This window comes from Scyliorhinus torazame, chromosome 2 (assembly GCF_047496885.1).
Source record: "Scyliorhinus torazame isolate Kashiwa2021f chromosome 2, sScyTor2.1, whole genome shotgun sequence".
Classification (NCBI taxonomy): Eukaryota; Metazoa; Chordata; class Chondrichthyes; order Carcharhiniformes; family Scyliorhinidae; genus Scyliorhinus; species Scyliorhinus torazame.
Genome location: NC_092708.1, coordinates 322,162,427 through 322,174,938, shown reverse-complemented (window position 1 = coordinate 322,174,938; position 12,512 = coordinate 322,162,427). Strand labels below are relative to the sequence as shown.

Genomic DNA, 12,512 nt, shown 5'->3' with positions numbered 1-12,512 from the left:
GGGCGGCTGACCCTGGTCACGTGCTGACCCCCCGCCCGGGGCGCCCGGAACCCCTTCGGCCGCGCCCTCCCCACACACACACACACAAACACGCAGGTAAGCACTCGGCGGCGGCTGAGAGCCTTGAACCGGCCGGTTTGTACAGTTCAAACCGACATCTGCGGCGCGTGTTAGGCGAGCGCCTAGCAACGAAGCTTCCTTTCCCCCGGGAGGCGGGGCCTCTCAATGCCCGGCGGGGAAGCTCCGCCTGGTATAAATACCCGGACCCCCCCCCCCCCCCCCGGGGGGCCGCCTCTATTTCTGGCCGTGCCATGACGTAATGCTGAATGTTAATGAGCCGGGGCGGGGACTGGCCTAAAAATAAATCCAACTTGTGGCTGTGGCGGCGGCGGCGGCGGCCCCGGGCTCCTCTCATGGCCCCCAGCGAGCGGCATCAGCGCTCAAGCCCGAGCCGGCCGTGCCTGTGAAGCAGGTCGGTGTGCAGGTGGGGGAGGGAGGGAGACAGTGCGTGGGGCCGGGGCCGCTGCGACCGGGTGGAGCGTCTCTCCGGGTCGCATTTATTATTAATCTTCGCACACGCTGCGCCTCTCATGTTATTTTTAGCCGGGGTGAGGATTGGCTTTCTGTTCTGGGGATCGCCAGTGTTGGTCAGGGGCGGGCTATTATTAACGTTTGGGTTCAGAGAGGGATGTTTAGCCTCCCCGCCCCCCCCCCCCCCCCCCTACCCTTACCACAGGCTGTGTCGGAGCTAACTTTTCCTGATGGCCCGGGGAAAGAGGGGGTTCTTTTCCCGACATTTTCCAAGCACGGCTACGATATAAAACTGGCCTGTTTGTAGATGAAGCTGTCTCAGTTGCAGACAGACACCCGCCTGGTGGAGTTGCTGTGAGTTTCCGCAGTGTTGCACGGGGCAGGGGCAGCGTCCGTGCTAAACGCGGTTAAAGGTCCATCCTGAGGGTTCATTTCTCTCAGCCTGACATGGAAAATCCCCCGCAAGGGCCACGGCGGCGGACGGACGGCTGCCGCGCACTTGAGGTTTGGGCGGACAGTTCATTTTCGGTCTCCAGTCGGTCTGCATTGGGCCTGAGCCCAGAGGAATTGCGTGGCTCTGCATTGCTTCTGGAAACAGCCTGGCGGGTTGGCTCGTGGCTCTTTCGCAGTCTCTCGAATAATGTGTCGCTTGTGGAGCTTATTATCTTATCGTTTCGGGGCTATTTGTAGACTGAACGCTTAATTACAAACCCGAAGGAGTTGCTGCATTATAATTTGTAATGAGTGGCTAGTCACTGCAGGCCGAGGGAGGGGAGATCAGGGATCCTTCGCTTTGAGCGTAAAGTTTGAACTATTTATCGTTCAGCGACGCTACGTTTCAACAGCCGTTTTCCTTTGATTTCCTTTCCAGTTTTGACCACGCATGGGAATGCGGGCGTTGAGGATTAAAACTGATATCGTGGGGAGAGGAGCTCAAAAACCCGAGATCTGCTAATTCTGACAGGTGATATACTTGTAGTGTCTGGTAGATTTTTGGCCCACTGTTGAATGCCTCGGAGGAAGAGGGAGCGTGTCAACAGTGACGTTATTCTACAGAAAAGGAAAGAAAAAATCGCAACCCGATCCACACAAAATGTGACAACCCCTCCTTCTACATGCTTCTGAGCTTGATTTTTTTTGGAGGGAGGGGGGGTTGTCTTGTGCCGAAGAATCCCAACGATATAAACTCGCCGAGTGCTGAGCCTTTTCCTCAATCATGATGTTTCGAGATCAAGTCGGCGTTCTTGCAGGGTGGTTTAAAGGGTGGAATGAATGTGAACAAACTGTAGCTTTGTTGTCCCTGTTGAAACGAGTGAGCCGGTCCCAGGCTCGTTTCCTTCAGATTTGCCTGGAGCATTCTTTGTCCGATTGCACTGAGCTTCACATTCTCGAGGGGGAGGCAAATGATCCCGGTAAGTTTAATACAACAACATTATTTTTTATGCTGCTTTTCCGAGATTGACGCGAAACTCTTACAATTTAATGATTCGGCAGACAAATGTTTTGTAACCTTTTAAATTGGCAGTTGGTGTATTTCATTGCGGTACACGAGCAACATCACCAGCGTAAGAAGTAAGACGCTTTGATGCATCTTGTTCTGCAATTTCCTGTGCAATAACCCAGTCATGTCACGTAGAGTCTGGGTATCCTATGCTTTCTGGACAACGTGGCTTGGTTTCTTTTCCGATATTTTCATTACACGTAGCTTTCTATTTTATCCCATACAATTACGGATCCCGTTAAATGAACTTGTACATTTTTCTTTATTCTGTTTACGAATATCACCCGTTTCATATTTATTTGCCTGTCAAACCAAAAATGGGATATTTAAGTCGCTATGGGCACAGTATTCCGATTTTAGGAAGAGTATTTTCCAGTCAAACTCAAGAGGAAATAGCGAAGGCCAAAAGTCTAAGACGACTTGGAATAATATGTCGATTAAATATAATACAGGACCCTCTTCAGCAAAAAACTTCGAAAATGTAATATGGAATGTCCGTTTTGAGAGAGCATATGTCATACTTGTAGCAGAATATGAGGCTGAAATATTTGAAATGAAAATCTTTATACTATAATGTTTCACCCAGGTCTATGCAGCAGACACAATGTGGTAGGATTGACTTGTGGAATAGTGTAATCTGGAAGAGTTCCGCCCAAATAGTTGTTTAAAATTGACACAGTTGCAGTTCCAGATCAACTCTTTTTTTCGTAGGAATACAAAGGGTGTATTGGGGAGAAGTAATAGAAGTCTGTGTTCACTGATTGGTGGAATTCTTTAGGCTTGATTGCAGTAGGATACTGAACAGAGCCCTTAGTGTTTACTCAGAGAAAAGAATGCACAGTCCTCTTCCAGCTGTTCCATATTAGAGCACGGAGCCTACAAGACTTGGCAGCTGTCTGTACTTCCATTTGCTGACAGCCTCCAGTACTATGCTCTGCTGCTAGGATATTTATGCATGGATTCAGCAAGCACCAAGAAAATTATTCTAGTCTATGAATTTGAGATCATATTGGGGGATGGGAAAGTGGAATTTCTATATTTCCATGTATAATTTGTGATTTAAGGGACACCAATGTCAAGATTATATTGCAAAAAAAACCTAATCTAATTTTAAATGAAAATTCTGTGGATGGTGGTAATTTGAAACAAAGAATAAAATTGCTGGAAAAACTCAGCTGGTCTGGCAGCATGTGTGGAGAGAGAAACAAGAGTTAACATTTTGAGTCCAATATGACTTCTTTAGAACTGATTATATTAGTTTCATAAAATGGCAGTGGTGCACCAACAGTTTGGTATGGAGTCAAGAAATATATTTGATGTGGTAAGAGTGGAAGAAGCAGGGCAGCACGGTGGCGATTGGGAACCGGGAGTAGTCCCAGGCTCTGGGTCACTGTCCGTGTGGAGTTTGCACATTCTCCCTGTGTTTGCGTGGTTTCATCCCCACAAAAATGTGCAAGCTAGGTGGATTGACCACACTAAATTGCCCCTTAACTGGAAAAAAATGAATAGGGTACTCTAAATTAAAAAAAAAAAAAGAGTGGAAGAAGCTCATTATTAGTAATTATCATCAGTGAAGTATCTCTTCTGTGAAATTGTTAACCTAATACTAATGCATAAATCAGTTCAGAAACATAAGACATTTAAAAAAAAAAAAGTCTTGCTTGAAGCACAAATTTTAAATGGAAGCTGCATTAACTAACAACAACTTGTTACCTTTTGTTGGTTGCATTTGTCATGAACTTTTAAAATTTGGTTTACAACCTGTGCTGAGAAGTGAAACCCCACCAAGTAAACTGATACAAATTTTAACTTTCTAGATTAGCTTCCTGTTCTATTTGCAGCGTACTATATATTTTTTATAAATGTTTTTTATTGGGTTTTTGAACCAGCGTACTATATATTGCACAATTATACTTCATAAGGAATAGGTGGTACTTTGTGCCTAGCAGTTAAACACAAACGTATGTTTGTAATTACATTTCCTAGGAGAAATTCTAATTAACTGTATTCAGAGCTGTCATAGTTTTTTGAGTACAGTGATTTTCATAGAATCATAGAACTTGCAGTGCAGAAGGAGGACATTCGGCCTATCGAGTCTGCACCGGCTCTTGGACAGAGCACTCTACCTAAGCCCACACCCCAACCTATCCCCACACCTCCACCCTATCCGCATAACCCCACCTAACCATTTTGGACACTGGGCAATTTAGCATGGCCTATCCACCTAACCTGCACATCTTTGGACTGTGGGAGGAAACCGGAGCACCCGGAGGGAAGCCACGCAGACACTGGGAGAACGTGGAGACTCCGCACAGACAGTGACCCAAGCTGGGAATCGAGCCTGGGACCCTGGAGCTGTGAAGCAACTGTGCTACAGTTCTGCCCCTTCAGTTCCAAGGGCAGATGTAAACGAGAAATGGGGAATAAACTATGCAATGTTTTTGCAAACTTGGAAAACCAACAATAATCCAACTATAAACTAAGATTCTTTTAAAATCCTAACCTGCCAATAGAGTATAACAGTTATTTAAAAAGCATATTGCTATTCAAATTCTGTGTTATGATAGAGTGTTTGGAGGAGTAACTGTATATAGACATTGGCTCAGATAGTAATTGGTGGCCTTAAGCAGCTAGGAAAAGATCTCAAGTAAAGAAACTAAATTGGGCTAGTTGTTAGCTTCAATGTTTGCTTAGACTTGAACTGACAACATTTAAAGATGCATAACTTTTAACTTTGTTTAGCACTTCCTAAAGCTAACTTGAGTCTGAAAAATAAGCCTCCAAAACCAAAAATGTGTAAATTCAATACATTGAGTTGTGTAAGAGGCATTTGCCTGCTTTTGGGATAAATTTAGGAACCGAAATAAGATTTTTGAGCCTTAATCATAGATAATGTGTACCGTAATCATTTTTTTCACATCCTTTGATACCCATCCCCAACATAAATCCATCAATCTCGATCTTAAATTTCAATTCATCCAGCATCCATGGATGTCTGGAGAGAGGGAGTTCCACTTTTCAATTGCCCTTTTGTGTGCTTCCTGTTTTGACTCATAAATGGCAAACCACGTTCATATGTTTTGGTCCTGTCCAAAGCTGGAGGATTATGTTTTGGTCCTGTCCAAAGCTGGAGGATTACTGGAAGGAGGTTGTAGGGTAATCTTTAAAGTGGTGCACGTGAAACTGGACCCGGGCCCTCGGGAAGCCATATTCGGGGTGTCGGACCAGCCGGGGTTGGAAACGGGTGCGGAGGCAGATGTTGTAGCCTTCGCCTCGTTCATCACCTGTTAGGGTGGAGAAGTTGATCTCCACCCTAACAGGCGATCAACGAGGCGAAGGCTACAACATCTGCCTCCCTGTGTGATCTCCACCCTGTGCCCTGGCATGGCGGGGGGACCTGCTGGAATTCTTAATGCTTGAAAAGGTAAAATTTGAACTGAGGGGAAGGATGGAGGGGTTCTACAATTAATGGGCGTTATTCATTATGCACTTTCGAGAATTGGATTAGATCGAACTTTAGGGGGGGCTGGGCGAGTTGGGGGGAGAGGGACTGTAGGTGTTAATGGTGACTGGGTGATTCCGGATTCCTTTTTGTCATTTGTTTATGTTAACATGCGGGCTAATGTCTGGGGTTTTGTGGGAGGATGGGATCGTTGTTTTGATATGGGGATTGACATTACATTTGTGACTGATTATTGTTTATTGTTGGGTGTAAATTTGGGAGAAAATGTGAAAAAGGAGAACAAAAAAATATTAAAAAAAAAAAAAAAAAAAAAAAAAAATTTTTTTTTAAAAAACTTTGCAAACTCAAGGGAATGCAGGCAGAGTCCTCCATAACTTAATTCTTGAAATCCTGGTATAATTCGAGTGAATCTGTGCATTACTTGTTTAAAATAAAACTTCTCTGAGGTCCAGTGCCCAAAACTGATGCAGTACTTCATATGTTTTTTAACCAAGGCTTTCTACAACAAAAACACTGTTACTTTATTCTGGAGGGAAGGTGGGATCAGGGTATCGGGATCAGGGTATTGAGCTCAATGATCAGCCATGATCATAATGAATGGTAGAGCAAGCTTGAAGGGCCGAATCGCCACCTCCTATTTTCTGTGTTTCTATGTTTATTCCCTTGACATAAAATTCAACGTTCCATTAACCTTTTTTTGATTACTTTTTGCATTGGTGCACTTGGCTTTTTGGATAAAATTAGCTCCATACAGGCTTACCAGCCAAACCCCTGATGACTTTCACCTCATGGGTTGTCCTCCGAGTTACTGAAGTTCCGACGACTAAGAGGGGGCTTCAAAGCCCGGAACTTGAGACATTAGATTCGGCAACAGGAACAACAGGCCATTCAGACCATCAAGCCTGCGCCGCCATTTAATACGATCATGGCCGATCAAACACTTCAATATCTTTTACGGCCACTATCCCCCATATCCCTTTGTTAAAGGTATTCTGTTTGCTCAGATTATTGAATTGTCTTGCTTTTTATAACTACTGCATTTACTTTTAAATTGTTTATGATTTACTTGTACAATGTAGTCAAATCTGTGGGATTTGAAAATAAATCTCATAACTTGTATTGTTAGTCTAAGCTTTGTTTGCATACTAATCTTGCTGAGACTTTAGTGAAAATAAGAAAGCCATCATTGGGGGCACATGCTCTCATGGTGGATTTGACCTAGCAGCTTGTTTATATAATGTCTTTCATATTTTCTGCATGAGTCAAAGTACTTCTGTCAATTAAGTACACTTGAAGTAGTCGCAGTTGTAATGTAGGAAGACATGACCGACAATTTGTTCACGAGAAGGTCCCATAAATAGCAGCATCTTGTATAGCATATTTGAACATAAAATGTCCGAAGAATCCTCACGGGAGCATTCTAAAACAAAATATGAGACTGAACCAGGTATGGCAATATTAGGTCAGATGACCAAAGTTAAAGAAGTAAGTTCTAAGGAGTGTCTTAAAGGGGAAAAGTGAGATAGAGGTGCATAGGGAGGGGAATTTTGGAACTCGGGGCCTAGGTAACTGGGCACTGCCACATGTGGTGGAGGGATTCAAAATGAGAGAGTCGGCCTGCCCGGCCACGTTCACTTACATTTAGTCCGACAGGAGTGCCTGCTTGGTCTTCACAATCTCACTTGAATCTCACTTTTAATGCGGCATCACAGGTCAGCAACAGCAGCATGGTCTTTTAATTTGGAATCAGCGACAGGTTAATAACTGACTCTGGGGTCTCAACCTCAAAAGGAATTTTTCATCAAAATCTGAAACTTAGCGCCTCATTTTCCAGTACTTCCCTGCATATAACACATGGGATTTGCATCCTTACTTGCATTGGCACAATTAACAAAACCATACCTCCAGAAATCAACTTTAAACTGCTTTGTTCCCGAGTTAAAGTGTCGGCTGTTGGCCAGAGGCCCTGCAGCTCTGAACAGAGCTAGCACTGCACTGTCCTGTTGTGGATTCTCCTGAGCTGTTCTCTCCAGCAGATTCAGATGTGATATCCTGGCTAGTAGGTACACTGCCTATTTATGCCTCTTGACTGTCTTTTCCTTGTAACAAAACAATCCATCATCTCAGTTCTCTTGACATACCTGCTAGCAGCTAGAAAATGGAAAAGCTCTTTCCCCATGATTTGGCAGCAAAAGCACCTCGGTATAGGGTGCTTGATGTCAAATGTACGTGCAGGATGCATGACCCGTTCACTGCTGCCACTTCTGGCTAGAAGACTGCACACAGCCTCATTTATTTTCATTTAAAAGGGGCAGCTGCGCCATTCTCAATGTAAAAGCTGATAGCAGCCACTGGGCGCTTCTCCCACGATCGGGACCAGATTGTTGGGAGAGAGGGGCTAAAGTCAGTAGCTAGCTAGACTGGGGACCAAACAAAATGTAAACATTGGTTTCAATTTTCCTTGTGTTTAATTTCTGTGAATCCAGTACTGGATATTGGATAAGCAGTCAAACAAATTAGCAACAGTAGAAGAATTCGGAGGAGATAATGGTAAGGTAAGAGCTCGGTGTCATTAATGTACTTGTAAAAAGTAATGTTATGCTTTCAAATATCTTCAGGGGACAGCATGTAGATGAGGAATAGGCGAGAGTGGTGTCAGTGAAAGATCCTTGGGGGGGGGGGGGGGGGGGTGAGAATGTGGTGTGGATGTAGGAATGTAGGGGGGGGTAATGTGTGAGTGGGAAGCAAAACTACTGTAAGTGATACTCTGGCTATGATTCAATAAATAAGAATGGAACCAGGTGAGAGCAGGGTGACAGTGGAGAGGTGCTGAGGAGGATGGTGTGGTCAACTGGCCAAAGGCTGCGCGAGGAGAACAAGGAGGCATAGTTTGCCTTTATCACAGTTATGTAGGATGTCATTTGGGACTTCAGTCATATGTTTTGAATTCAATACAAATCTGCAATTAAATGTCTAATAATCACCGTAAAACCCATCTGGTTCACTAACCACCTCCAAGAAAGGAAATCTGCCATTCTTGCCTGTCTGGCCTACATGTGACTTCAGACCCACAGCAGTGTGGTTGACTCTTAACTGCCCTCAGGAATGGGTGCAATAAATGTTTGTTTTTGTTTTCATTGGAAGAACTCAACTTGAATTGAAACTGGAATACAAGGAATTAAGTATTTAGTTTGTACTGGATTGATGTTGACCTTTGAAATTATATGCTGTTCTTTAAAATAGGAACAAAACTTGAAAGGTTTCTAATAAAAACATCTTTATTATCTTAATCCTAGAACATAAGAGATGGAGTCATGTATAGAACACACCTTTATAAAGATGACTTTGTTAACGAATTTTGCATTGCCAAAAGTCTCATGTGTTGATTTTCTGGATAAGAGGAGATTAAACCCGTCCCTACTTTTTATTTAACGGTCAGAGTTCTAGATTTATTATCATCATCTGCTTTATAATTAACCTCCAATGATTAGTTCTTGCATTTTCAATGAAATATAGTTTGCTTCATCCATTTTCTCTTGCACCCTCTTGGAAGAACTGATTCCTTGCCAGAGAGCGCAGTTCCATGGGCACTATTCCGCTCCTGTACTTTGCCCAACTAGTTAAGCTTGGCAACAGAGCTTGAGCTTTGACAAAGGGTCATCTGGACTCAAAAAGTTAGCTCTTTTCTCTCCCTACAGATGCTGCCAGACTTGCTGAGATTTTCCAGCATTTTCTCTTTAGTTAAGTGTGGCGATGTTTAGGCATTAAAGCGAAGCATGATTGTGTTGCGAACATAAGTCTCCAGTAGGGGTCAGCAGATAACAATCAGGCATGGTAACGAATTTCTTGGACCATGGGCAATTTATATTTGAATCTCAGTTCTTGTATTAAGGTGAGCAGCAATGTGCTTTAATAGGTGAGGGTGAAATGCAGATCATATGCTGTTTCAGCCTTTCTGACCTGCTAATTGTAACGTCTCTCTCCCCTCTGTTTGCATGTTCTCTCGTGCGCGCTCTCATACAGGTTAGGTGGATTGTCGTGATCAATGTGCGGGGTTACAGAGGCAGGGGAGTGGGCCTAGGTCGGGTGCTCTTTCGGAGGGTCGGTGCAGACTCAATGGGCCCAATGGCCTCCTTCTGCACTCTTTAGGTGTTTGAGTACACCGTTTTGTTATTGGGAGGATAAGTGGGGTCTGAAAAGTGGGAGGGTTGGGTGATTGGGTTGATAGGATTAGTGCAGTCATTGCTTAGATTGAGGATAGTCGGGGGGGACCCCCAGTTAGAGCTAATCCGTTTCTGGTTACTTTTTGGCATTACCTATTTTGTTTCTTTCTATGTTATTAAATTTAAAAATCAGTGTCTTTATCCTTGCTCTGAGCCGATTTCTTTATCGTGGGAGGGCTGAGTTCCTGCTGACCCTCCCTTGTTTGTTTGCTTTCTCTCCGCTTTGGTCTCTTTATTTTTTCCTCCCTTGAACTATGTCTAGTCTTTCCTATGTATTCTATGTGTCTCAGCACACATGACAATAAATAAATCCAATCCTTCCTTCCTTTTCTTCTCTGGGAGACCTGTCAGTTTGATTGTAATCTGAATGTGTTGCTGCAGGTTCTCTTTATATTTGTCTGAATTGATTTTGGTTCTGCTAGGGCCTGGATTGAGGTTTAGTTGTGTTGTATGCATTTTCCCTTAAGACTGGGGTTCTTGTGTGTTTTCTTTTGTTTTTATAAGGATGTATCCGCTCTTGGCTTCTACATGGGTGCAGATGGTTCTGGTATCCGAAGAGGAGGCTGCACCTTTGGCGCTGCTGGAGCCGAGGGGGTTGTACGTTGGTGCGCACCCGACCATGGCCCGGGAGACTCATCAGGATTTTTCATGGTTATTGTAGGCCTCTGTGTGTGGTAGGGGGGGGGACACTGTTTTGACATGTTTTATGACCTTATTCTGTCAACCCCTCGGTCTCTGGTGAGGCCATAGGAGTATCTAATCTTGTTTAATGATTGTATTGAGCCAGTTGTAATGTTATTCTCCTGTTCTATTCTGTACACTCATATTAATCCTTTTTCTTCTTCCTACTCATGGGAATGTTTTTGCACCTTTGTTGCGTTATTCTCCAAAATGAAAAACTCAATAAATATATATTATTTTAAATGGGAAAAGGAAATAAATGTTGGTCCTTTAGAGGATGAGACTGCAGAATTAATAATGGTAAGCAAGGAAAATTTAGAGACTTTAAACAAGTATTTTTGATGTTTCTTCATGGTAGAAGACACAACGAATCATAAGAACAGTATAAAATGAAGGGGCAAAAGAGAGGAAGGAACTTTAAAAAAAAAAAAACACTTTTGCTCAAGGGAAAAAAGTATTAGATAAACTATGACCAAAGACCCTGGACCAGATGGCCTACATCCTAGGGTGGAAAAATAAGTGGCTACAGAGATAATGGATGCATTGGTTGTAATCCTCAAATTCCCCAGATTCTGGAAAAGTCCCAGTGGATTGAAAAACTGGAAATGTCACACCAGTTAAGAAAGGAGAGAGACAGAAAGTGGGAAGCCATAGACCAGTTAGTGTAACATCTGTCAATGGGAAAATGCTAGAATTATTAAGGAAGTAGTAGCAGAACATTTAGAATACAATCAGGCTGAGTCAACAATTTGAGGATTTAATAAGTAAGCAGAGTTGATGTGTATTTGGATTTCCAAAAGGTGTTCAATAAAGTGTCACATAAACAGGGCACTGCACAAGGTAAGAACCCATGTTGTTTAGGAATAATATATTGGTCAATCCTTTATCCATGCTAACAGGAAACTGGACAAGGTTAAATGTGCCATTTTCAGATTAGTAACCAGTGGGGTGTCATAGGGATCAGTGCGGGGGGGGCCTCAACTAGTTACAATTTATCTTGATTTGGATGAAGGCAATGTGTTGTAGCCAAATTTGCTGACAATACAAAGGTAGGTAGGCAAATAAGTTGAGTGAAGGACACCGAGTCTGCATGCAAATATTGGTTAAGTGAGTGGGCAAAAACTTGGCAAATAATTATAATGTGAGAAAATGAGGTTGCCTGCTTTGGTGGGACCCATAGAAACACAGAATATTATTTAAATAGAAATTGCAGACTGCTGTGGCACAGAGGGATCTGGGTGTCCTCATACACAAATCACAGTTGGTATTGGGACAAAAGCCTGGGGGTATAGTGTGTTTGGCTGCATTCGTCAGGTTTTTAAAAAGGATTTTGTTTTGCTTCCAGTAAATAACAGGTGAAATTGATCAGAAGAATGTGGATTGACTGGGGAGATTCATGGGAAATTAATGTGCTTTTGCAGCCTGCAGAGACTGTGTATTTTCATCTTGGGCACGGGAGCAATAGGTCAGAAGGTGAGAGCATTGAGGGAGAACTAGGGAATAGGGACAGTATGGCTCTGAGGCAGAGCAGACAGGGTGAAGTTGCTGAACACTGGGTCTGGTGGCCTGAAGTGCATATGTTTTAATGCAAGAAGTATTACGGGTAAGGCAGATGAACTTAGAGCTTGGATTAGTACTTGGAACTATGATGTTGTTGCCACTACAGAGACTTGGTTGAGGGAAGGACAGGATTGGCAGCTAAACGTTCCAGGATTTAGCTGTTTCAGGCGGGATAGAGGGGGATGGAAAAGGGGTGGCGGAGTTGCACTACTGGTTAAGGAGACTATCACAGCTGTACTACGGGAGGACACCTCAGAGGGCAGTGAGGCTATATGGGTAGAGATCAGGAATAAGAAGGGTGCAGTCACAATGTTGGGGGTTTACTACAGGCCTCCCACCACCCCGTGGGGGATAGAGGAGCAGATAGGTAGACCGATTTTGGAAAAGAGTAAAAACAACAGGGTTGTGGTGATGGGAGACTTCAACTTCCCAATATTGACTGGGACTCACTTAGTGCCAGGGGCTTAGACTGGGCAGAGTTTGTAAGGAGCATCCAGGAGAGCTTCTTAAAACAATATGTAGACAGTCCAACTAGGGAAGGGGCTGTACTGGA

At 43.5% G+C, this 12,512-nt stretch overlaps 1 protein-coding gene across 5 annotated transcripts in view; it reads left to right on the top strand.

Moving 5' to 3' along the window:
* Positions 1-301: 301 nt before the first annotated feature.
* Positions 302-12,512, top strand: part of samd4a (sterile alpha motif domain containing 4A) — a 273,565-nt gene continuing 261,354 nt past the window's right edge. For 2 of the 5 annotated variants that reach the window (XM_072489710.1, XM_072489706.1), the window contains exons 1-2: positions 302-472; positions 1,403-1,943. In XM_072489710.1, the coding sequence (XP_072345811.1) occupies positions 1,748-1,943 (196 nt within the window). In that variant the 5' untranslated portion in view covers positions 302-472; positions 1,403-1,747. Of the gene's footprint in view, positions 473-513; positions 609-779; positions 886-1,402; positions 1,944-12,512 lie in introns of those variants that run through there. The other 3 variants (XM_072489709.1, XM_072489708.1, XM_072489707.1) reach the window with 3 other exon arrangements.